The 26,912-nt window shown below is 50.2% G+C and overlaps 1 protein-coding gene across 3 annotated transcripts in view; it reads right to left on the reverse strand.

The window, feature by feature from the left end:
• NETO2 (neuropilin and tolloid like 2) overlaps positions 1 to 26,347 on the reverse strand; it is a 47,236-nt gene extending 20,889 nt beyond the window's left edge. For 2 of the 3 annotated variants that reach the window (XM_066349042.1, XM_066349040.1), the window contains exons 1-6: positions 25,995 to 26,347; positions 11,630 to 11,686; positions 8,233 to 8,373; positions 7,012 to 7,260; positions 2,311 to 2,355; positions 2,101 to 2,228 (exon numbers count right to left, since the gene is read on the reverse strand). In XM_066349042.1, the coding sequence (XP_066205139.1) occupies positions 2,101 to 2,228; positions 2,311 to 2,355; positions 7,012 to 7,260; positions 8,233 to 8,373; positions 11,630 to 11,686; positions 25,995 to 26,028 (654 nt within the window). In that variant the 5' untranslated portion in view covers positions 26,029 to 26,347. The remainder of the gene's footprint in view (positions 1 to 2,100; positions 2,229 to 2,310; positions 2,356 to 7,011; positions 7,261 to 8,232; positions 8,374 to 11,629; positions 11,687 to 25,994) is intronic. The other variant, XM_066349041.1, reaches the window with a different exon arrangement.
• Between the last annotated feature and the right edge of the window lie 565 nt (positions 26,348 to 26,912).

Below are 26,912 nucleotides of genomic sequence, written 5' to 3' on the forward strand. Positions count from 1 at the left end.
TCACCACAACAGCACCGGGCATTTGCACCTCCATTTCCATTGTCGGTTTATTGCTCTGGGTTATAGTTCTCTCTCTTCCTTTCTATTCCGTTAAGAATTACCTCCTGTTTTGGGGGGAGCTTATCTATCTTTTTTTTTAAAAATCTGTCACCTTTTACCCCTCTTTCCAGGTAGATTTCAGGCTCGCTAATCTGTCCATTAAACACAAACTGAGTTTTCCTATTTTTCTTAAAGGTCTGTTCTCCACTTCACTCTCTTTTCTCTTTTTTACATATATAGATACATTACATATAATTTTAACTCAGTTAAAATTCCTAGCGGCAAAACGCAGGAGGAGGTGGCAACCGATCTCAATCTGTCAGTTCCTTAGAACCGCTCTTTCCTGTGGAACTTCCCAGAAGCTCTGGGACCCGCCGGGGAGAGCAGGGTGAGAACACGGAGCCGAGACCCAGTGTGTGGGGTTTCGGTTCTGACACTGCCGTGACCAGACCTCTGACAAGACGCTTTAACTTCTTGTGACTTTATTCCTCATAAAACTCTTATTTATAGAGAGACAGACAGACAGGAAGGAGGAGAAATAAGAAGCGTTAATTCTTCATTGCAGCACCTTGTTTATTGATTGTTTTCTCCTATGTGCCTTGATTGTGTGTGTGTGTGGGGGGGGTGGTCTAGCAGAGCCAGTGACCCTTTGCTCAAGCCAGCAACCTTTGGGCTCAAGCCAGCATCCACGGGATCATCTCTATGATCCCACACTCGAGCCGGTGACCCCGCGATCAAGTTGGAGAACCTGCGCTCAAACCTGCGACCTTGAGGTTTTGAGCCTGGGTCCTCAGCGTCCCAGGCCGCTCTTTCTACTGCGCCACTGCCTGGTGAGGCTCCTCCTCATAAAACTTTTTAAATGAATCTATGATCATTTTGACCATGTTCTAGCGTTCCTCAATTAGGAATCCACAGATTTTAAGAACCTTACGATTCTTTTTTTTTTTTTTTTTGTATTCTTCTGAAGCTGGAAACGGGGAGAGACAGACAGACAGACTCCCGCATGCGCCCGACTGGGATCCACCCGGCACGCCCACCAGGGCGACGCTCTGCCCACCAGGGGGCGATGCTCTGCCCCTCCGGGGCGTTGCTCTGCCACGACCAGAGCCACTCTAGCACCTGGGGCAGAGGCCAAGGAACCATCCCCAGCGCCCAGGCCATCTTTGCTCCAATGGAGCCTCGGCTGCGGGAGGGGAAGAGAGAGACAGAGAGGAAGGGGGGGGTGGAGAAGCAAATGTGCGCTTCTCCTGTGTGCCCTGGCCGGGAATCGAACCCGGGTCCCCCGCACGCCAGGCCGACGCTCTACCGCTGAGCCAACTGGCCAGGGCCGAACCTTACGATTCTTAAAATGAGAATCTTAATGTACATGTAACGCTCCTGAAATGTACAGTTGCTTATTTACTGGTAACAATGCTGAGATCTTAGGAGGTGCCTAATAATGTGACTGAAGTAAATTAAAAAAAAAATTATTTATTGATTTTGGAGAGGGGGAAAGAGAGAGAGAGAGAGACAGGTACATAGATCTGTCCTGTATGTTCCCTGGTCGGGGATCAAACCCATGACCTCTGTGTATTGGGACAACACTCTAACCAACTGAGCTACCCAGCCAGGGCATGAAATAAAATTTTTAAGAAGCTGCAATATTGCCCTGGCCAGTTGGCTCAGTGGTAGAGCATTGGCCCGGAGGTGTGGAAGTCCTGGGTTTGATTCCCGGCCAGGGCACACAGGAGAAGCACCCATCTGCTTCTCCACCCTTCTCCCTCTCCTTTCTCTCTGTCTCTTCTCCTCCTGCAGCCAAGGCTCCATTGGAGCAAAGTTGGCCGGGGCGCTGAGGATAGCTCCATGGCCTCCGCCTTGATCCCTGGTGGGCATGGCGGGTGGATCCTGGTCGGGCGCATGTGGGAGTCTGTCTCTCTGCCTCCCCACTTCTAACCTCAGGGGAAAAAAGAAAGCTGCAATATCTGTCTATACAATCAATAACTACCAGCATAAACCAAAATAGCACATTCTGTAAATCTCGTCTTACACCCTTCCGTGACGTGCCGTGACCCACAGTTATACCTTGGCTTTCGGGGTGGCTTTGATCGTCCATATGCAGTCAACCGCTTGGCCAGCCTTCGTCTTCTCCTCCTGCTCCACCTGGCTAGACCGCACGATCCCATCGGCTCCCGACAGCTCGAACTGGCAATCTAGAAAGAACAAATGCGTGTGTTCCAAGGAGAAGGAGACTGATCGGAAATGCCATGAGGAAAAAGAGGTAATATACTAAACCTGGGATGGGATTTAAAATACCTCCGAGGTAAGTAAAGTCTGGATCTGTAACGGAAAGAAAAGAAGACCGTCACTGGCATTCTGAGATACTTGACAGTCAGCCCCTTGAAGGGTTAACCTCTTCAGTTATATCTAACACTGTATTTGGTAACAATGCGAGAGAAAGCTTTCTGCTGTATCCTGGACATCACCGGTTATTTAGGAACATATCTGGACGCTCACTGATAGGATCGATGTCTTTAAGTGGCAACGTGGAATACCTTTGATCGCATCCTGAAATAATAACTTATGTTTGCCTCCTGAGAACTCACGACTCTGTCAATACCTGTAGGGAGGCAACGCATAAACGAAATGTGGTCCCAACAATACACTGGAGTATTATGTACCTTAAAAAGGAATGAAATTCTAACACCTGCTACCCCGTGGATCAAATGTGAAACACTTGCTCAGTGAAATATGCTAAAGGTCAACTATTGTACGATTCCACCCACATGAAGTATCTAGAATGGTCCAATTCAGAGAGTTAAGTCCCAGGGGCTGGGGGAACGGAACGGAGCTAGCGTTTCATGAGGACAGGATTTCAGCTTGGGACGAAATTCTGGAAGATGTTTTAGAGACGGATGGTGGTGCTAGTTGCACAACATTGTGAGTGTCCTTAATGCCAATGACTTGTGCACTTAAAAAGGGTCAAACTTATGAATTTTATGTTCTGTTTTTCCCCAACGGATGGAAAGAAAGATGCCAGGTGGTAGGCAGTGTCTTTTGCCTTGGGAAGCAGCTCACAGGGGACTGAGAACCGCTGGGTTATGTCAAAATAACAGGTTTACTTTATTTTTTAAAAGGTTGTATTCATTGAATTTTTTTAGAGAGAGGGGGAGAGGGAGAGACAGAGGCAGAGGAGAGAGAAGGAGAGAGAGAGAGAAAAGAGGGGAGGAGCAGGAAGCATCAACTTGTAGTAGTCGTTTCTCATACATGCCTTGACCCAGCACACCCGGGGTTTCAAACCGGCCACCTCAGTGTTCCACGTCAACGCTCTATCCACTGCGCCACCACAGGCCAGGCCAAAATAACCAATTTAATTAAATTGTCGGTTTGTTATTTTTATGAACTACATCAATTAAGTATTGATACTTGAGGGTCAAAAAAGGCATGTTACAAAATCTTATCTATGAATCAGATCTTTGCAAACACCTAGAGACATCAAAAAGAGCGCTCTCAATGATCTGAACCATGTTTTTAGATATTAAAAACAAAATCAGGCAACTTTGTATGTAAAGATTCTGATTTTGCAGAAAAGCAGCTCTTTTCCTCTATTTGTTGTAAGTATCATGACAGCAACCTTATGTGGCTTCTAGTTAAAATACAGCCAAATTATAATAACGTGCCGAGGATTTCCAGACCCCATTTGCGTTACATCAGCACTTTACGGTGCTTCCGAGTTTCCCCCATGCATCACGTTTAACTCCGTGCTAATAGCAGCAGTGCCGGGAGGACTAGGCAATGTTCCCTTTTACAAACGAGGAAAATGAATCAGAGAGGTGACGGTTTCCTGCGGTCACATTAACGGTAAAAGCCAGGGCTCCTCCAGTCCAGTGCCCTCCACAGTTCTTCTTACTCTACCACGTGGGTGAGAATGCCACAATTTAACCACTAAAAGGGAAAACACACACACACACGCACATCAAAATAAATAGGCAATGCATCATTAGCTAAGTTATGGCTGTGTCTAGTTATTTAAAATCATATATATATATATATATATATATATATATACACACACACACACACACATATATTTTGTGTGTGTGTGTGTGTGTGTGAAACAGGGACAGGTAGGGACAGACAGGAAGGGAGAGAGATGAGAAGCATCAATTCTTCATTGCAGCACCTCAGTTCACTGATTGCTTTCTCATATGTGCCTTGATGGGGGGGGGCGGGGCTACAGTAGAGCGTGTCACCCCTTGCTCGAGCCAGCGACCTTGGGTCCAAGCTGGTGAGCTTTACTCAAACCAGATGAGTCCGCGCTCAAGCTGGCAACCTCGGGGTCTCGAACCTGGGTCCTCCGCATCCCAGTCTGATGCTCTATCCACTGCGCCACCACCTGGTCAGGCTAAAATCATATTTATAAAATACGTTTTTTCCTAGAAATTGATAAGTCTGGAAGAAGTCTTCTAACATGATGAGAAGTCAGTACTTTTTTAAAAATTGGTTTTAGAGAGAAGAGGGGGGGGAGAGAGAGAGAGAGAGAGAAAGAATGAGAGATCTGTTCCTGTATGTGCCCTGACCAGGCATTGAACCAGCAGCTCTGCACTTTGGGATGAAGCTCTAACCTATGGAACTATCCAGACAGGGCAGAAGTCAGTATTTTTTAAACATGAAATTCTCTAAGCTACTGGTGACATTTGTCGAGGCAGAGGCTATCACAAAGGGCCACTTTCTGTATGCAAGTGGGGAAATTCTGGAAGTTACAAATGCAATGATGACAATACCCTAGAAGGCTTGCCTACCTGTGAAGAAATTGATGCTGCTTAAAATTTAAATTTCTCTTTGACATTTATCTGCAAAAGAGCGGAGTGTCTCTGCCTCCCTCACCTGGGTTTGGTATTTATTAACTTAAAAAAGAACAGTCTCTGAGAATGTATTCTAAATTAAGCTAAAAATTTCCCTCCCCCCCTTTTTTCCAATATGTAATTTAATAACCATGATAAAGGATCTGGAATGAAAAACAACTTGAACAAGAATCGAGCACCCGTGACTGTATTAAAATAGGTTTTACAGTGTAATGAAAGATTCGGAGACGTGTTGGACAGGCTGGGTTTTCACTCTGGTGGTGTGGTATGCAGAGGTCTTGCCTAAATCTTCCAATTAAAATTTTTTTTGGGGGGGGGGGCGCCAGTTTGTAATTTTATTTTAAAATTTATATTTATTGTAGTAAAAGTATATATAATGCTTAGCCTTTTATATTTTCAAGTGTACAGTTTAGTGGAATTAAGTATATTCACAATGTTGTGTAGCCATCACCACCAAACACACACGCACACGCACACACGCATGCGCACAGTTTTACTATGATCCAGGAACTGTGCTTCTTGGTTATTTACCCAAATGTTACAAGCCTCTCCACACAAAAGCCTGACTAGAGATGTCTACAGTAGGCTTACTCATAATTGTAAACACTCAGAAAGCAACGAAGGTGTCCTTTAGTAGAATGGAGAAACAAGCTGTCGTCCATCGGGAAGATGGAATTATTCTTCAGCGTTAAAAAGGAATGAGTTTTGGCCCTGGCTGGTTGGCTCAACGGTAGAGCGTTGGCCTGGTGTGCGGGGGACCCGGGTTCGATTCCCGGCCAGGGCACATAGGAGAAGTGCCCATTTGCTTCTCCACCCCCCCCTTCCTCTCTGTCTCTCTCTTCCCCTCCCGCAGCCAAGGCTCCATTGGAGCAAAGATGGCCCGGGCGCTGGGGATGGCTCCTTGGCCTCTGCCCCAGGCGCTAGAGTGGCTCTGGTCGCGGCACAGCGATGCCCCGGAGGGGCAGAGCATCGCCCCCTGGTGGGCAGAGTGTCGCCCCTGGTGGATCCCGGTCGGGCGCATGCGGGAGTCTGTCTGACTGTCTCTCCCCGTTTCCAGCTTCAGAAAAATACAAAAAAAAAATAAAAAAATAAAAAAAAGGAATGAGTTTTAAGCCGTGAAAAAATACGGAGGAACATTAAATGTATGTTACTAAGCGGAAGAAACCCGTGTGAAAAGGCTACCACCCACTGTGTAGTTCCAACTCCATGTCTTTCTGGAGGAGGCAAAGCTATGGTGACAGTAGAAAGACCAGCCGTCGCCAGGTGAGCAAAGGGGGTGGTCAGGGCAGCGGAAGTACGGCGTGTCCTAATGCAGTGTGGACAAGCGGTGCGTACAACGCCAAGAGTGGACCCTACTGCAAACCACGGACTTTGGGTGAAAATGATGTGTCAACAGAGGTTCATCGACTGTAACTAATGTATCATCCACGGGGGATGTTGATTTTGGAACGGGTGTGTGGGTGGGGGGGGCGTGAGGAAGGTATATGGTAACTCTGTGCTTTGTGCTCAGTTTGGCTGCAAACCTAAAATCGATCTAACAAAGGGAAGTCTAACGTCAACATTCCACTGTCTGGATGGACCACAGGCTGTTTGTCTATTCTCCTGAAGGCCGTATCTCGGTTGCTTCCAAGTTTCAACAATTACAAATAAAGCTCCTCTAAACAGACACATGCAAGTGCTGTGTAGAGAAATCTGCTGATAAAGTCTATCAGGGAAATTTTAACTTTTGAAGACGTTAGCCTTTGGCATTGAGAATCTAAACAACAAAGCAACACTTATAAAAATTTCCATAATGTGTTTAGTGGTAGGGAAAAAAAAGTTGACTAAGCTGTTCAGGCTAAAGAGGCCGGTAATATTACCCATATGTACATAAAAGGAACAAAGTGAGTGGATACATAAAACCATCTGATGGGAGGCAAAAGGACCGCAGGCACACTTGTTACACTGTGTCGTGTTGTCACCTTGTTACTTTGTAAGCTCTTAGGAGGTAGAGCAGCGACCTGAACGCTTTGTTTCCCTGGGGGTTTGTGTGCTTGCCCAGTGGACCAGGCTCGGCCGGTCCAGCCCTAGCTCCACCACACCTCCAATCCTCTGCCCTGAGGCCTGCTCGGCGAGAAGATCGTCCCATCACCTGGAATAAACGAGTACTTGGCGCGGAATCCCATCCCTTCGAGTTCTTCGTCGGAACTGAACTTGATCCACATGAACCTCCCTGTGGATCTGATCAGCGGGGGGCTCTTTACGCCACAGAACCTATCGATGAGCGGCGAGAAGCCGAACGGCCCGTCGCGGATTTCCAGGTGATCAAAGCGACATTCAAACGATGGTTCTATGTAAAAGTGTTCGTCGAAGGCCAGCTCGATTCTCTGACGCGGGGCGGCTGGAAGGTAAGAGGGGGCGGGTCAGGGTGACAGGCACAAGGAAGAGCGTGACCATCCTCACACGGGGGAGAAAAGCGGCCGTGGCTGCTACGGCGTCCAAGCGGGGGCTCGTGACAAGAGCGATGGACATACAATTCATAAAAAGTGTTTTTATCTTACACTTGTTATTATGCGACTCTGGGGAAACCATAGTCATCTTTCCCTCTGGCCTATGCTACTTAAGAAATTAGTGAAATGAGTTCAATTGATTTGTCAAGAAGCGAATGCCAGGTCTGCGGTACAATGAACCATGATGAACAGAATAACGGAAGAAATCAAAGGAGCTACCATGTAACTGTGGACGTGGATTTGCATAATGCATAGTAACAGATGCTGGTTAGTTTAAGTTTCTTCTCAAAAATTTCTCATACAGACTGGTGCATCTAATTGAACTATATCTTAGAAGATTCAAAATTCCTATGTTATTTCAACTATTATCTTTGTGTGTGTGTGAGAGATAGAGATAGAGAGAGGGACAGACAGGAAGGGAGAAAGATGAGAAGCATCAATTCTTCGTTGCGGCACCTTAGTTGCTCACTGATTGCTTTCTCACTGATTGACTGGGAGCTACAGCCGAGCCAGTGACCCCTTGCTCAAGCCAGTGACCTTGGGCTCAAGCCAGAGACCACTGGGTCATGTGTATGATCCCATGCTCAAGCCGGCGATCCTGGGGTCTCGAACCTGGGTCCTCAGCATCCAAGGGCAATGCTCTACCCATTGTACCACCACCTGGTTAGGCTCAACTATTATCTTGTTAATGTGTTCTGTTATTCAGAAATATCTATAATTACCAGAGCTTCAGGCAAACACACATTTAATTTTGTCCAAATTGTTTTAAAAAGGGCACTTTACCAAAGAATTTAGTTTAGGGATTTTTTTTTTTTTTTACAACCAACTAAAAATTCACTGAATCAAAGAAATTAGTCAAATACCTTCCAAAATGTAGACACACTCCTTGTTGGGCGGATACGAGTCCGGATAATTAGGTGAAGCAAAATGACCCCCGTTGCTGGTTCGAACCCAAATGCCACACTGGGTGACAGGGAGGTGCTTGATCCCGACATTCTGTCCATCTGAGGGGAGACAACAGGTTGAAATACGGGTCACAGCGTTCTTCTTGCTCCGCCACCACGCCCTGAACGACTGCTCCCTCGGCTATACGTGTGTGTATACGCCTCTGTCGGGACCAGTGCCGGCCGTGGCCCAGCAGACGGACGGACGACAGCGGGAGGGAAAGGAAGGGGGACTGCAGCCGCGCCTTCAGAGGCACCTGCCGTGGGGGTGGGGGGGCATGTCCGCCAGGCAGACGGCGGGGGCGGGGAAGGCTGGGGTTCTAGACGAGGGCAGACCCACGTGGGAGAATCCGACAAACCAGCAGAACGGTAAGATCCGGTTCTGATGTGAAATTGACAGGATCCCAGGAGTTCATCTCTGGGATGGTACCTCTCCGTGTAGTTTAACACAAAGCCCAATAAGACCCAAAGGGGTTTTAAAAATTGTAGATTAGATGCACGCAGTGAGGTTTCACTCTGTCCTCAATGTTCACTCAAACAACATAAAGGTGTTTTGTTTTTTTGTTTTTTTTTTCATTTCTTGATTTTAAAGAAAGAGGAGGAGCAAGGGGAGCAAGAAGTAGCAACTCCTAGCTGCTTCTCTTTCGTTGTTCATTGATTGGCTGTCGTCTGTGCCTGGACCGGGCAAGCCCAGGGATTCCGACCAGGACCTCAGTGTTCCAGGTCCACGCTCTATCCACTGCGCCACCACAGGTCAAGCAAGGGTTTTTTGTGTTTTCATTCTTTATTTTTTTATTTTATTTTATTTTACAGAGAAGAGAGAGTGTCAGAGAGAGGGATAGACAGGGACAGACAGACAGGAACAGAGAGAGATGAGAAGCATCAATTATTAGTTTTTCGTTGTGCGTTGCAACACCTTAATTATTCATTGATTGCTTTCTCATATGTGCCTTGACCGCGGGCCTTCAGCAGACCGAGTAACCTCTTGCTCGAGCCAGCGACCTTGGGATCAAGCTGGTAAGCTTTGGCTCAAACCAGATGAGCCCTTGCTCAAGCTGGTGACCTCGGGGTTTCGAACCTGGGTCCTCCACATCCCAGTCCGACACTCTATCCACTGTGCCACCGCCCGGTCAGGCTTAAAATTTTTTTTTATGGACATATAAACTTCTGATGACAAAGAGGCAGTGAGTAACAGCCCGCGGTGCCAATGCCATAGTGACATCCCACTGTATGGTGTCTGGAGGTGGGGAGAGGGTGGGGGTGACGGTGGAGAATTGGGGCTTCCTGAGAACACCAGGCTCGGGCAGAAGTCTATTCAGAGTCCACCTCAGCCCCAACGCCCTCCCCGACTCTGCAAGTCCTTGTCGCTGCCGCTCCGTCACCGCGTCAGAAACGCGATGCTCTGTTTGGAGGGGATAGAACAGGGTTACCGGGTGAGAGGACACCAATCATAACTGCGGGTGACAATGCTAACCTGCAGACAGGGACAGGAGGACAGTGCTGACGCACGGCACGACCCTCCCTGTCTAACCCTACCCTCCAACTGCCCCAAGTCTCCCGGTCAGAGAGGCAGAGTCTCCCAGCAGGAAACGGAAAGTTCTCTGGCGACTCCAGGAGCCCGAAGGGAGAGTCCCAGCGATGCGGACTGGGGGGCCGGCTCCCCAGAGTCGGTCACTGGGCATTGTGCAGCAAGCACCCCCCCCTTGCCCCCACAGACAGGGCAGATTGCTCCTCCCGAAACATCTGCAGACAGCTGAAGGTCACCAGACAGGCGAAGGAAGCCTCTAACGAGAAAATCTGATTATAAACAAATCAAAGACAGCGACTCTGAGGAAACAAAGGTCAGGTAAGAAAAACATGGTGATAAAGTAACAGTAACAGCCAATGAAACAGAACTCTCCGGCTCCTCAGAGGAAGACCGAGTACACCACAGCACAAGAGTAACGACACAGGGCGCTTTAGAAACAGTCAGAAACAAAACCCAGAAAGCAGAAAAGAAGAGACGGCTCCTATGGGCAGAAGGAGCGGAAGACTTAGTGGAAGGTTCAGCGCAGAGGGTGGCACACCGTGGCCCAGGGCCCGATCTGGCCCGCTGCCTGGGAGTATAAATAGCAGGTCACTGGACCACATCCCGGGCCGCTCACGTGAGGACCGCCCGCGGCTCACACACCCGCCGCCGCCTCCGCCAGCGCAGAGAAAAGGGAAAGCGCTCCCTAACCCGAAAGACAACGTGCTCACGTTGGAAACGCTCACCGTCTGTCCTCAAGAAAGGAATCCCGAGCACTGATGTGACCAGGACCAGGGCGTGACCACGGGGAACCGGGGTGAAGAAATACATACGTCCCCATGAGGGCTGGCGGGGGTGGGGGAGGGGGAAGGGGTGCCGGCAGGGAGGGGGCCAGGAGCGCTACTCCCTCATCCCCGCCGCCCCTGGGAAGTCACTAGGGAAAACCTCACACTGAAGTAGTTAAAGGAACAGACAGAAAGCACGCTATTTGGGGATAAGCGGGGGAACACCGTGGAGCTGAACAGGGCGGTGTGTGTGGGGGGGCAGGATGGGGCCCTGAGCTTCCCTAACTGCCCTTCTAGAATGCTGGGATTCTTGTCGTGTGCATGTGTAACGCAACGAAAATTAAACATAAACCAGGTTATAGAAGAAAGGAACTAGACTCTGACATGGAAATCTGGTTGAAATACCACACTTGCTCACCCTCTTTGGTCAACAGGGACAGCAGGGGGCGGTCCGAAGGGCCCTGAATAAGATAAATGTGCCGTCACCTGTCTGCCCTGGAGCACTGGATTTTTTGTTTTTGCTCAGAGACAAAGCATGAACCCCGTCCGACTTCTGGACAGAGCCCACAGCGTGCTCAGGAGCCCCGTCTGACTTCTGGACAGAGCCCACAGCGCGCTCAGGAACCCCGTCTGACTTCTGGACAGAGCCCACAGCGTGCTCAGGAGCCCCGTCTGACTTCTGGACAGAGCCCACTGTGCGCTCAGGAGCCCCGTCTGACTTCTGGACAGAGCCCACAGCGTGCTCAGGAACCCCGTCTGACTTCTGGACAGAGCCCACAGCACGCTCAGGAGCTCCTCAGGGGTGCCCACCTTTAGCCTCGCTCAGGGCAAGACTCTATACGTCCGACAGTTCCCTCTCGTTTGCTGCAACGGAACGGGGAGGTGGGGCTGGCAGTGTGACAGAAAGCCTTCGGTCACTGGAAGACCCCAGAGGGAGGACAGAGATGGTCCTCAAAAGCTGCCACCTGTTCAGATAAGCTGCCCCAGTATCCTGAAAGCGTCAGGTATCGCTGTAAGCACTCACCTTGGGTCTTCTGGGCCACGGCGATCCCCTCCACCACCAGCACGGTTACTAACAACACTAGAGGAATAACAGAGAAGAGAAGTTAAAACCTCGAATCTATGGCCCTGGCCGGTTGGCTCAGCAGTAGAGCGTCAGCCTGGCGTGTGTAAGTCCCAGGTTCGATTCCTGGCCACGGCACACAGGAGAAGCGCCCATCTGCTTCTCCACCCCTCCCCCTCTCCTTCCTCTCTGTCTCTCTCTTCCCCTCCCGCAGCCAAGGCTCCATTGGAGCAAAGTTGGCCGGGGCGCTGAGGATGGCTCCGTGGCCTCTGCCTCAGGTGCTAGAATGGTCTGGTTGCAACAGAGCGATGCCCCAGATGGGCAGAGCATCACCCCCTGGTGGGCATGCGGGGTGGATCCTGGTCGGGCGCATGCGGGAGTCTGTCTGTCTGCCTCCCCCCACTTCGCACTTCAGAAAAATACAAAGTCGAATCTATGTGACATGTTACTCAAGTTTATAAGAAAAATCAGATGATAAAAAATAAAAAAAGAACTAAAACCACTCTTCCTCACTAACATTCACTCTCAAGATTTTTAAGGCTTAACTGCTATAGTATGTTCTTGACGCTTAAACCTGGAAAACACATAATTGACATGGTCCTCATTTATGCAAGCCCTGAGAATACACGGCATTTCAAGCATTTTTCCATTTACGATGGAATAAAAGAATGCACACCTACCTTTTTTTTTTTTTTTTTTTAACAACAAATTCTGCTGACCCCTAATGGTTCCTTTCTGTACTGTGCTCCGTCTCAAGGAGTTTACACGCATGAAGGCTAGCTCTGTGATGTATCAATGCTGGTAAGAATTCAATTAGATGATCGGACTTCTGAGAACATTCATAATAAAGACAGGAGTAAGGGGGCAGCTGTCTCCCAGAAATCAATCCAAGGCTTCGAGAGCCGAGCCGGCCACATCGAGTCCTGTGTTACAGAAGCTTGCGCCTTTAGAGAAAATAGAGCTCTCTTTCTCTCTCCCTTGTTTTTTTTCCAAGTCGAACATTTCTGAGACCCCCATCAACCGTTAATGAATCACTTTACGTTATGAGGATTCTTTTCCATGTCTTATTTTTATGAATGGCGTGCCGGTGTCTTTCACGATCCCTTTCAGCAGCCGCCCGCGACCCGCCTGCCCCACCGTCCTGTGCGGACTGGAGATTTCAGGACTCATTCAGTCGATCAGCAGTCACAGAGAACCCAGGGGAGTGCGGGTCCCGAGGACGGACGGCCCCCGAGGATGGACGGCGTGGCAGGGAGAGGTCAGCCAAGCGGCGGAGAGGGGGGACTGTGGGAGTCAGGTGGGCTAGGCTGGGGCTCGAGGGTCTGCCACGCACCAGCCGGGCAGCCTTCGAGCTCGGACTTCTTCATTCGCAAGCGGGGGGTGCTGCGCCACGGGCACCCACCTCACGGGGTTGTTGCGAAGATCCAGGAGGTGGTGCAGGCGGCACTCTGTTTGTGAGGCACGCTGCTGAAGAAGGACAGACAGCCATCAGGACCGGCGGCCACCCTTAAGGAGCCAAGCCACCGCTGTGAGAGACGGGGTCCAGGCAAGGGGAAGAGGAGCTGACCGGGTCACACAGCACGTGCAGCGGAAGCAGGGGAGGGGACCACCCATTCCTCTGCAGCCGAGAGGACGGGAGGGAGGGCAAGTTGAGAAAAAGAAGGGATCGTCGGGTCAGATCTCACAGGACATCGATCCAGGAGAGAGAAAACAAATCAGCCCGGACCAAAATCCAGAGGCTGGAGCACCTCTCTGCCGGAAGAGTGGGCACTGCCCTCAGCACGCGGCCACGGTGTGCCCAGCGAGGGACAGTCGGCCAGATCTGCCGGAGGAGTGGGCACTGCCCGCAGCACGGCGGCCAAGGTGTGCCCAGCGAGGGACAGTCGGCCAGATCTGCCGGAGGAGTGGGCACTGCCCGCAGCACGGCGGCCAAGGTGTGCCCAGCGAGGGACAGTCAGCCAGGTCTGAGGGAGAGGGCTCAATGTCACTGCCCTCAGCACGCGGCCACGGTGTGCCCAGCGAGGGACAGTCGGCCAGATCTGCCGGAGGAGTGGGCACTGCCCTTAGCATGGCGGCCACGGTGTGCCCAGCGAGGGACAGTCGGCCAGGTCTGAGGGAGAGGGCTCAATGTCACTGCCCTCAGCACGCGGCCACGGTGTGCCCAGCGAGGGACAGTCGGCCAGATCTGCCGGAGGAGTGGGCACTGCCCTTAGCATGGCGGCCACGGTGTGCCCAGCGAGGGACAGTCGGCCAGGTCTGAGGGAGAGGGCTCAATGTCACTGCCCTCAGCACGCGGCCACGGTGTGCCCAGCGAGGGACAGTCGGCCAGATCTGACGGAGGAGTGGGCACTGCCCGCAGCACGGCGGCCACGGTGTGCCCAGCGAGGGACAGTCGGCCAGATCTGACGGACAGGGCTGAACGCCAAGTTAGAGTTCAAACGTTTTTACTTACTGATTTGAGAGGAGAGAGAGAGAGAGAGAGAGAGAGAGAGAGAAAAGAGGGGGGAGATCAAGAAGCATCAACTCATACTAGTTGCTTCTCATACGTGCCTTGACCGGACAAGGCCAGGGTTTGTTTTTTTGTTTTTTTTTATTAATTTTATTCATTTTAGAGAGGAGAGGGAGAGAGAGAAAGAGAAAGGGGGAAGAGCAGGAAGCATCAACCCCCATACGTGCCCTGATCAGGCAAGCCCAGGGTTTCAAATCAGTGACCTCAGTGTTCCAGGTCGAGGCTCCATCCACTGCGCCACCGCAGGTCAGGCCAAGCCCAGGGTTTTGAAACGGCGGCCTCAGCGTGCCAGGTGGAAGCGAGTTTCGGACTTTTAACTATCCTGAGAAGCCACTGTGGGTTTTTAAACTAGAGTGACTTGATCACACCCTTGTTTCAGACCAATCATCCAGGAGCTGGGTGGAGTCTACACAGCCAAGGAGAAGAGAAGAGGTCGTCGGGGAAGCAGAGGTGACGTGGTCTGGAGGCAGGGCAGTGGTGGTGCAACCGGACAGAGTACTAACATGACTCAGAGGCGGAGTCTAATGAAATGGGTGCCGGACAGGATGTGAGGGGAGGGGCGGAGGCACTGAAGAGGTGGCTCTCATCAAGTGACAGATGATGGTCATGCCATGATTCACTCAAAAGTGCGGACTGGGTATCTACCCGCCCAAAGTCACCAACGTACAAAGACAGCTCTGGTCACTCAGCTGTTTACATCTCAGAGTCTCATTAGCTGACCTCCTGTCTCTGGTTTCCTGTATCCTCGCAGACTTCTGTCTCCTCCTCGTCTTCCCTCAACAACTTTAACTTCCCCGTCTCCTTCCTCTGCTTTCTAGTCGTGTGGACGATCTCACGCTCTGTGGGAACAATCCTTCCTTCACACTCCTCACATCTTGGCACTGGGTCAGAGTCAGAGGAGTGGAATCTTGACATACAAATATATATATATATATATATATATATATATATATATATATATATATATATATATATATATTAAAAAAAAACCCAGAAGATTTATAATCAAGAAGAAAACCCCAGAAAAAATATTAGATCTCTGACCATCCGTTTGTATCCATTTCTCTTGTTAGAAGGCGTACAAAAACTGGTCACAGTCCTGTGCTCAGTGTAACTTCCCTCCCGAACCACAGGCACGACAATTTACCGGTTTCCACATGTGTGATTCAGTCTACAAGCAAGCAGCACAAAGCCAGGCAGACAGGCCGAGGAACACGTCAACAGGCGGCGACCAGGGGAACAACGGTGAGTCCGCAGCAGAAAGACGGACCGAGCCTGGAAAGCGATACTCCGTAACGACCGGTAAAATGTTGCTTGTGTAAAGTACCCGATTTATGAAACCTGCACAGAATACCCAACTAAGGCAGAACAATCATCGTAACAATAAAACTACAGGACCACATAAACCTCTATTTCTTTCCTACGTGATGCAGAGGGGGCTGCTCACAATCCCGCCCCCCAAGTTTATAAAAACTATTCACAGCTGAACCACGGAATATGAAGATGACAGATAATGAATTTGGGCAAAAGTGCCTGACAATTAAGGAGAGAGCTGTGACGATTCATCATCCTCATTCCTTATCATAATAAACGCAGTTTCCTTCAAGTTGGGTCAACAGATCTCTGTCTAAATCGCTTGTTAGAGTCAGGCTGATGTATATACTAAAACAAACTCCTTCAGGCTGAACTCTGGGATTAGTTAGTACAAGAAGTGCCGGTGTGGAGCCTGCTTCTAAAGTCTTCTGTCCCAGCCCGGTGTTGGTCAGGACACAGGGACTGACACACTCTGCCACCAGGCTGTGTATCGAGTCTTCAAAACGTACACAAGTCCCTCCCAGCAAGTCTGCATCCAGGTCCGGGAAGGGGCCACTGGAAGAGAGGCTCCCAGACGTCAGCGTGAGCCGTAACTGCCGCAGGGCGAGTAGACACAGGTGGTGGTGGTGGTGGGGTGCTTCCGGGTCCTGCCCGGGTAGGTGGGGGCTAGGGCTGGACAACCTGCATTAGAACAGGCGCCCTAGTGACACTGAAGCTGCTGGCCCTGGGGCCACACCCTGGAGATCACCACAGGGGACAAGGACAGCATCCTGGAGGCCTCCCAGTTTCTCCGCCGGTGACAGAAAGGGCAAATTGTGGTCAAGATGGATGGGGCAGGTCAGAGGGTGGGCAGAGTGGGTCAATCTGGTTTTGAACATGCCAGTGGTGAATAATGTCCTGATGTCTATTCTTATAATGTCCCCACCGATACTTCCTGTCCCCGAACACCTGCACTGCCACGGGACTCCCTTTCCGTCGACAAAATCTCCTTCCCACGGTGTAAAGCCCGCTTCCTCGAGGGAATCTTTCCGGGTGTGTTTTATGTGACAGCTCGGACTTCCCTCCTGTGACGTCTCACCGGCCCTCTGTCTGGTTCGGCCTCCTCCACTAAGCTCACACACTCCTGCAGTTCTGCTGCGAGTTTCGGGCGTGAGCACGAGGTAAACCTGAACTAACGGTTAAACAAGACAAGAGTCTCTCTCTCTGTCACGGCAAACTGCGGAGATCAGGAGTCAGGGGTGTATGGCTTTCATTTCCGAGGTCTGGACCAATGTGGATGACGAATGCCCACCATTCCGGCTTCGTCACAGCCACTGTCCATCAGCAGAGAAAGCAGAAGGAAGAAAGGGCTCAGGCCCTGGCCAGTTGGCTCAGTGGTAGAGCGTCGGCCTGGCGTGCAGAAGTCCTGGGTTCGATTCCCAGCCAGGGCACACAGGAGAAGCGCCCATCTGCTTCTCCACCCCTCCCTCTCTCCTTCCTCTCTGTCTCTCTCTTCCCCTCCCGCAGCCGAGGCTCCACTGGAGCAAAGATGGCCTGGGCACTGGGGATGGCTCCTTGGCCTCTGCCCCAGGCGCTAGAGTGGCTCTGGTCACGGCAGAGCGACGCCCCGGAGGGGCAGAGCATCGCCCCCTGGTGGGCGTGCCGGGTGGATCCCGGTCGGGCGCATGCAGGAGTCTGTCTGTCTCCCCCGTTTCTGGCTTCAGAAAAACACACACACAAAAAATAATAAAGAAAAAATAATAATAAAAGAAAGGGCTCAGGCCGTCCTCTTTCCTTTACAAATGCTTGCCCAGAATCTATAACTGATCGTAAAATAAAACATTCTAACGAAACGAGAAACAAGACCACTTCCCCAGAGTGGCTCACACACCTAACTGGCCGGACTCGGTCCCATGGCCGTGCCTACCCCAGAAGGGAAAGCGGGAAGACCTAGCCTTTATTCGGGAGGTGACTGTGCGCTTAGTGAAAATTCAGAGAACCGCTGAAGGGTTGAGCAGAGCCTGGGAGACCACTGACTCCCACATGGGACGTTGGGGCCACAGTCCCCTGGTCTGTCCCATACTCAGCATCCAGGGAGCCTTTCAAAACACAACTCAGATCACATCACAGCCTCTCAATGATCTCCCAACAGAGCCCCATTCCATTTAGAATAAATCCAAACTCCAGGCCTTGGCCGGTTGGTTCAGTGGTAGCGCATCAGACCGGCGTGTGGATGTCTTGAGTTTGATTCCCAGTCAGGATACACACAGGAGAAGTGACCATCTGCTTCTTCATCTCCCCCCCCCCCCCTTTGTCTATCTCACTCTCTCTTCCCTTCCCACAGCCATGGCTCAACTGGTTCCACTGCATTGCCCAAGGCACTCTACCTCAGGTGCTAAAAATAGCTCAGTTGCAAGCATGGCCCCAGTGAGCAGAGCATCGGCCCCAGATGGGGTTGCCAGGTGAATCCTTGCTGGGGCGCATGGAGAAGGAGGCGGAGGAGGGGGTGGAGGGGGAGAGGGAGGGAGGGGAAGAAGAAAAAAAAGGAATCCAAACTCTGTACCTCGACGGCAGAGGTCCTGCGTGACCTGGGACCTGACCACCCCCATGACTTCCCGACTGCCACCTATAAGAACACAGGCTGTTGTTTCCCCATTACTCCAACAGACCAAGCTATCCTTGCCTCAGGGGTTAGCTATCCTGTCGGCCTCCATCTCTCCGCATGGCTGGCTCCTTCCTGTCACTCGGGCCTCGAGGGTCCTTGCAGTCCTCTAAAGGAGCTAGATACATTTCCCCTTTCATCAAGTTTTATTATACATATAATGATAATTGTGATTACTTCTATTTGCTGGCCTTTTCTTATTTACCTTCTCTTCCCACTGGAAGGCGGGGCTGATCTGTCTGATTCAGGGACGTGCCTCCAGGGACTGGAAGATGGCCCTGCCCAGCCCAGCCTGGCTCGCAGGACCTCTTGGGAGGAACTGGAGCAGGGCACAGGGTGACTGAGCACAGTCCTGCCCTGTCGGGGCCCACAGAGCAGAGCGCCCGCCCTCACAGGGCCACGAGTACCCCTCTCGGTGGACAGAAGCCACACACGTGACCCCGCTGCTTTTTATCAGAGCATAAATCAAGGACAGGAAAAAATATATATTTTTTCTTTTCAGATACTCCGCCACTAGTCTCGACTTCTCTCGAGCAGGCTCGATCCACCTGTTAGTAAGGGCACGAGCCTTTCTCAGCCTTCCTGCTACAAGCACCTGAGTGCTGAACACCGAGGTGGTTAACTCTGTGAGGAGACGCCAGCGGGCAGCAGGGCCCAGCGGGCACCCGTGCCTGGCCATCCTCTGCGGTGGAAGCAGAAGGGTGTGTGTTTCCCTGGAGCCCACACGGGACCCTGGGTCATGGGAACGTGTTTTCAATAAACTATGTTCCTAAAAACAAAAGAGTCCCCCCCCCCCCCAATTTAATCCAACACTATCTTAATGAGTGGTTAAGAGAGAAGATGGATCTTGGGCAACTCTGGGGTCAACCTAGCCTATGTGTATGCCAATCACACTGCCAACCAGTTGTTATTTTTTTTTATTCAGTGAGAGGAGGGGAGGCAGAAAGACAGACTCCCGCATGCGCGACCAGGATCCACTGGAATGCCCACCAGGGGGCGATGCTCTGCCCATCTGGGGTGTTGCTCTGTTGCAACCAGAGCCATTCTAGCGCCTGAGGCAGAGGCCATGGAGCCATCCTCAGCGCCCGGGGCCAACTTTGCTCCAATGGAGCCTTGGCTGAGGGAGCAGAAGAGAGATAGAGAAAGGAGAAAGGGAGGGGTGGAGAAGCAGATGGGCGCTTCTCCTGTGTGCCCTGACTGGCACTCGAACAAGGGACAGCTACACGTAGGGCCAATGTTCTACAACTGAGCAAACTGGCCAGGGCCACTGCCAACTGCTTTTACGAGAAAGAGTAACTGTAGCAGAAGGGACTCCTCTTTGCGGCAGAACGCAACCAGCCCTTGACAAAGCACTCCTGCAGCAGCAGCTCCTGGGCCCTCAGCACTCCGGCGTCATTCTTAGCCATGGTAATGGCCATCAGATTTTACCACCATGGGGCCACATTTTGGAAAGTATTTCCTCTCTTCTCACCCAATAGGCTCTGTAACTTCCCATATGTTACTCTAGGCAGATTTAAAGCAGCTTGTGTCAATGTCATTTTGACTTAGGAGACTAGAGGGAAATTCATAGAATTATAGGCCTAACTCAAGAAACAAGAAATAAACAATCTACCTTTACACTTAAAGGAACTAGAAAAAGAACAACAAAGCCCAAAGTGAGTAGAAGAAAGAAAATAATAAAAATCAGAGCAGGAAAAAAATAGAGTAAAAAAACAACAACACAAACACAAATGATCAATGAAAGCAAGAGCTGGTTCTCTGAAAAGATAAACAAGACCGACAAACCTTTAACCTGACTCATCAAGAAAAAAGAGGACCCAAATAGATAAAATCAGATGAAAGAGAAGTAACAACTGACAGCAAAGAAATACAAAGAATTGTAAGAAAATATTACAAACAACTACATGCCAACAAATTGGACTATCTGGATGAAATGGATATACAATCATCCAAAACTGAATCAGGAAGAATCAGAGAATATGAATAGACAGATTACAACTAGTGAAATTGAAGCAGTAATAAAAAAAAATTATCAACAAACAAAAGTCCTGGACCAGATGGCTTCACAGGCGACTTTTACCAAACACTCAAAGAAGAACTATTACAATAATACTTATTCTTCCCAAACTATTCCAAAACATTCACGAGGAAGAAAGACTCCCAAGTCCATTTTACGAGGCCAGCATTATCCTAATTCCAAAGCCAGATAAAGACACTAGGAGGAAAGAAAATTGTAGGTTAATATAACAGATGAACATAGATGCTAAACTTCTCAACAAAGTATTAGCAAACCAGATCTGGCAATACATGAAAACGATCATACACCATGATAAAGTGGGATTTATTCAGGGAATGTGAGGTTGGTACAATATCTGCAAATCAATAAATGTGATACATCACATAAACAAAATGAAGAACAAAAACCACATGATCGTATCAATAGATGCAGACAAAGCGTTTGATAAAATCCAGTACCCATTTATGATAAAAACTCTCAGCAAAGTAGAAAGAGAGGGTACATACTGCAATGTAATAAATGTCATATATAACAAACCCACAGTCAACACTGTACTCAATGGGCAAAAACTAAAAGCGTTTCTCTTAAGATCAGGAATAAGACAGGGATGTCTTCTATCAACATTCTCATTCAACATAATACTGGAAGTCCTAATCACAACAATCAGTTAGAAATATAAGGCATTCAGACTGGAAAGGAAGAAATAAAACTGTCATTATTGGCAGATGACAGGATTCTGTAATAGGTGAACACTAAAGAGTCTACCAAAAAAACTATTAGAAGTGATAAATGAATTCAGTAAAGTAGCAGGATACAAAATAAATACCCAGAAATTAGTAGTATTTTTACATACCAATAATGAATTATCAGAAAGGAAAACTAAGAAAACTGCCCTATTTACAATTGCATAAAAAAAAAAATACTCAGGAATAAATTTAACCAAGGATGCAAAAGACCTGGACTTAGAAAATTATAAGACACTAAAGAAAAGAAATTGAAGATACAAATACATGGGATTACATACTATGTTCATGGACAGGAAGAATTATCATTAAAATGTCATACTACCCACAGTAATCTATATAGATTCAACACAATTCTTATCAAGATACCAATGGTGTATTTCACAGAACTAGAACAAATATTCCAAAAATTTATATGGAATCATAAAAAAACCCAAATAGCCACAGCAATCTTGAGAAAGAACAAAGTTAGAGGAATCATGCTACCTGATATTAAACTATACTACAAGGCCATAGTAATCAAAACAGCATGGGGCCCTGGCCGGTTGGCTCAGCGGTAGAGCGTCGGCCTGGCGTGCGGGGGACCCGGGTTCGATTCCCGGCCAGGGCACACAGGAGAAGCGCCCATTTGCTTCTCCACCTCCCCCCTTCCTCTCTGTCTCTCTCTTCCCCTCCCGCAGCCGAGGCTCCATTGGAGCAAAGATGGCCCGGGCGCTGGGGATGGCTCCTTGGCCTCTGCCCCAGGCGCTAGAGTGGCTCTGGTCGCAACAGAGCAACGCCCTGGAGGGGCAGAGCATCACCCCCTGGTGGGCAGAGCGGTTCCCCTGGTGGGCGTGCCGGGTGGATCCCGGTCAGGCGCATGCGGGAGTCTGTCTGACTGTCTCTCCCCGTTTCCAGCTTCAGAAAAATAAAAAAAAAAAAAATTAAAAAAAAAAACCAGCATGGTACTACCATAAAAGCAGACATATAGATCAATGGAACAGAATATAGAGCCTAGAAATAAACACACGCCTTTCCGGTCAATTAATATTTGACAAAAGAGGCAAGAACATATAACGGGGTAAAGATAGCCTATGGAATAAGTAGTAATGGGCAAACTGAACAGATACATGCAAAAAATTAAACCAGACCACCTTCTTACACCGTACAAAAAGTAAACTCAAAATGGATTGAAGACTTAAATCAGCGGCGATTTTCAACTTTTTTCATTCCATGGCACACATGAACTAATTACTAAAATTCTGCGGCACAGCAAAAAAAAAAAAAAAAATTATATTTTTTGCCAATCTGACCAAAAAAAAAAAAAAAAGAGGCATGGATGGACCTGGAGATTGTTATGCTAAAAAAGCCAGCTGGAGAAAGACAAATACTGTGTATGATTTCACTTGTATGTAAAATTAAATGAACAAAACAAAGAAAGAAAGAAAAGAGAAACAGACTCATAGACACAGAGAATCAGACTGACAGCTGTCAGAGGGGAGGGGGTTGGGGGGCTGGGTGAAAAAGGTGAAGGGATTAATTAAACAAAGAAAAAAATAACCTCACAGACAACAGTGTGGTGATGACCAGAGGGAAGAGGGTGGGGGAGGGGAGGGGAGAGGGGGGACACGTGGTGATGGAGGGGACCTGACTTAGGAGGTGAACACACAATGAAACATGTAGAGTAGATGATGCATTACAGAACTGTACACCTGAAACCTCTACAATCTTATTAACCAATGTCACGCCAATAAATTCAGTAAAAAAAAAAAAGGGGGGAGGGATAACTTTTCAGTACTGTACTTATTTCTGCATCATTGACTTTCTTAGACTTGCAGCTTAAGAATATAAAGGACAGGCTCTGGCCGGTTGGCTCAGTGGTAGAGCGTCGGCCTGGCGTGCAGAAGTCCCGGGTTCGATTCCCGGCCAGGGCACACAGGAGAAGCGCCCATCTGCTTCTCCACCCCTCCCCCTCTCCTTCCTTTCTGTCTCTCTCTTCTCCTCCCGCAGCCGAGGCTCCACTGGAGCAAAGATGGCCCGGGCGCTGGGGATGGCTCCTTGGCCTCTGCCCCAGGCGCTAGAGTGGCTCTGGTCGCAACAGAGCGATGCCCCCGAGGGGCAGAGCATCGCCCCCTGGTGGGCGTGCTGGGTGGATTCCGGTCGGGCGCATGCAGGAGTCAGCCTGACTGTCTCTCCACGTTTCCGGCTTCAGAAAAATACAAAAAAAAAGAATATAAAGGACAGGAGTTGATATTTGTCATAGTCTCACATAAGATTTTTCAAAGGTAAGTACAGTACCAAGGGATATTTATTCATTATCACACCATAAATTTAACTGCCGTTTACATAGATCGAAATCTAGTGGAGTCTAATAAGATTCTTCTGCAGCCAGTATGCAGAATGTATAAAACCAGTAAAACAATGAGTTATAATCCTGATATACTAGTTCAGGCAACTACAACGCTTAACTTTTTACTTGTATTTTGTTTTTCAATTGAATTTTACTGGGGTAACACTGGTTAACCTAATCATACAGGTCTCAGGTGCCTGATTCTACAACACATCTGTGAACATATCTGTGGTATGTTCACCCCCACCCTCTACCCCAAGTGATGCTTAACTTGGATAGACGGTAAAGTCAAATTTCATAAAGCCAGGAGTGATCGCAAACCACTCAAAGTGAAAGGTTTAGTTAGAACAATATGCGGAAGGTTTAAGATGCCTGGAGTTGTTCTTTTGTTCTCACAGCTGAAAGCAGAACAGAAAGAATCAATAGCACCTGAAAAGAAATTATCTTCTCCCTGAAAGCTCACACACACACATTATGGCCCACTTGTTTTAGCAGAAACTCACCACAACGTTCCAAACAAGGCTTTTAGTTCCTAATGTCTATAATTATGCAAATGTTAAAACAACTGCTTCTGCTGAAGCAATTCATCTTTAGGAAGCCTACAAGATACTTTTTCACATCCTGGAGCACACAATGAATGGCAGCACCAGAAAAAACCAATCTTTTAAAAAGGCAGTATTTTTTTAAACTTAAAATATCCATTTGTGTATAGGTAACATTCATTTGGTTTTAAAAAATGTGCAGGGACACACACACACATGGGTGCTCAGTGATACACCGTGTCCAGTCAGTAGGGAAGCGGAAGCCCTCACTGGTGGTCCGTTTTTCTCTGCACACTGGGAAGAGCATTTCTTCCGTCTGAGTTTCAGCTGCAACTTTGCATCCCAGTCTTGTGATCTCTGTCTACACATTTTAATCTAATGTATGTACATTTCACTAATCTAATGTATATACATTTAACTTGATATATATATTTCCCTTTCTTCTCAGTGTCAGCAGATTCCCATTTCAGAATCAACTTCTGTTAATTTTCTGGATCTCTCCACACCCATCCTCACATCCCCATCTTCACAATCATACACATAAACTTTAGGAGACTTAAAAATAGCCTGCTTCCTCACTAGTCAGCCTACAACCTAGCTTGAGCATGTCCAAATAGTGAGGGTTGGGTAACAGCAAAGAAAAAAGAGAGAGAGAGAAAGAAAGAAAGAAAGAGAAAAAGAAAGAAAGAAGCTACAATACATTGTTTTCACTGTAGCTCTCCTTATAGCCATCAGCACAGAATCCTTTCCTGAAAAGGCGCAGCCACTGCACGCTTCCGCGCGCTGGCCACAGAGGGCAGTGTGCGCCCACGATCAAGACTGAGACTGCACCCTTCACGATCCAGGAGTCTGGGAGATTCCGTCCTGGCCAGCTCAGTTTCTTCAAGTTCTGCGGGCAAAGCTGGACAACACATCCAGGGACGACACATCTAGCGACTCCTCCCCAGGGCTCACGCCCGTTGACTGTCACCATGATGCTATGGATGAACCCCCCGCCATCGAACAACGGAGAAAATTCCGAGAAGGAGCACTATCGGAAACCCGATTCCGCATGTCTTATCTGGAAAGAGTAAAACCAAAACCTTAATTTCCAAGCCATGGCTATGTAACTGAGGAGTTAACGGATAGGAAAACCACAGAATTCACCCCAGCGTTTCAAGGAGGGAATCGTTAAGAATTTATGGGGTGACCGAGAATTCGTCACTACCTGGAGTCCTGGGTTACCGTAGCACAAACTGTACACAGAAGTACACAGCTGGGCAGTTAGACATTTTACACTCAATTAGGAATTTAGGAATGTCTGGGATAGAACACTTGTCCAATTAAGATTCAAACGCAAAATGACACTGAATTTTCTAATAAATTTGAAAAAAAGTGTTGGTATGGAGTAGGAAAAAACAGAACCACTTGTCACTGCACAAATATCAAGATACCATGACAAGCGCTATATGACACGAATACAATGCCATCTTCCATTCCTTCCCTGATGTGAAAAAAAAAAAAAAATATATATATATATATATATATATATATTCCATAACGTTACAAATGCACAGCTCTCCAACGTTCCATTCCAGTCAGTAGGGGAAAAGGAAGCCTTCGCTGGTGGTCTGTTTGCCTCGGAGGACTGGAAATAGGCTTTACCGGTCCGAGTTTCAGAAGCAACTTTGTATCACAGTCTTCGCGATCTCGGCGCATACATTTTTAATGCAGAAGGCCCCCAGCTCCGGAATGCGAAGCGCCCGCGCACTTGAGCGGCCCACCACCCGGCGGAGGACGGAGGCGGCGGCAGGCGGGGCCGAGGTCCGAGCAGTGCGGGGCCGAGGTCCGAGCAGTGCAGGGCCGAGCGGGCGGCGGCGGCCGCTGCGGTGCTGCAGCCTCGGCGGCCGCGGCAGGTGGGACCCGGCCGGGCGCGCAGGCTGTCCCGCCGCGCGCCCACCGCGGGCTCCTGGAGACCCGCTCGGCGACGCCGCGGCAGGCTGTCCCTGTTGGCGCGCCCCGACTTAGCCACCGAATGTCGGGGAGGACCGGCCTTCGCCGCACTGACGCGCACCCTACAACTTTGCAGAGCGGCGTCCAGCGCCTGGTCCCGTGTGCCGTGTCCCCCGGCCGGCCCGCCACGCCGCGGGCTGCGGGAGCGCCGGGAGCCCCGCGCAGCGCCCGCAGAGCAGACAAAGGCGCGCGGGCGCCGGAGGGATGGGGCGCGGGCCCGGCCCGCAGGGGGCGCTTACCTTTGAGGACCGGGCCGAGCTGCTCCAGAGCCATGTTCCCGGCACTCTGCGAGGGGCCCGCGCGGCGGCCGGAGGCGGCGAGGTGGCGGAGGCGCGGCGCTCACGGCCCGGCTTGGCGGCGGCCCCGCTCCGTGCCCATCGCGGCCACCAGGCGGCCTCCCCGCGGGCTGCGCTCAGGTCCCGCGGCGCGCCATCCCAGAGCCCCGCGCCGGCCGCCGCGCTGCCCGAGCCCTCCGACGGGCGCCGCCTCCGGCCCCCCGGGGCTCCGTCCCATCGACCGGCCCGGAGCCGAGCAGCGCGGGGACGAGGGACAGCGCCGGCACGGGCCCCGCTCGAGTGGCGGCGGGCGCGGGGAGCCCCGGCTCATTTAAGCGGGGAGCGCGAGCGCCGCGTGCCGGCCGCGCCGCCCGCGCGCATGTCCCGCCCCGCCCCGCCGCGCGCCCCTCGCGCCCTCGCGGCCAATCGCCCCTGGGGGGGCGGGGCCACCGACCCGCGGCTGCCGAGCAGGGGTCGCTGGGCGTGGGTCCCGGGGTCGTCGTCCCCGCCCGGAATCAGCGGCGGAGCGGTGGAGCGGTGCTACGGGAGGCCCGCGCCGGGGAGAGCCGGCATCCGCTCCTCGGCCTCCCGGGACCTCAGTTCAAGGTCAAAGCCGCCCAGCTCAGCCCTGCTCCACTACCCGCCCCTGGTAGGGGCCCGGGGCGTGGGGGGCCTGACATCTCCCTCGCCCTTTAGCGCCGAGCGAGGCGGCACTGATTGCAACACTTACTGCGCGCTGCCCGGGTTGCTAGGCACGGGACCACACATGCTGCGTCTGGAAGCCTCGGGTTCCCCTCCGGCGGCGGTGGGTGCTATCAGAGCGCGGGGAGAGCGAGGCCAGCGAGTGATTTGTTTGGTATTAACTATCCTGTTTTATTTACT

Source organism: Saccopteryx leptura, chromosome 9 (assembly GCF_036850995.1).
Source record: "Saccopteryx leptura isolate mSacLep1 chromosome 9, mSacLep1_pri_phased_curated, whole genome shotgun sequence".
NCBI classification, from domain to species: domain Eukaryota; kingdom Metazoa; phylum Chordata; class Mammalia; order Chiroptera; family Emballonuridae; genus Saccopteryx; species Saccopteryx leptura.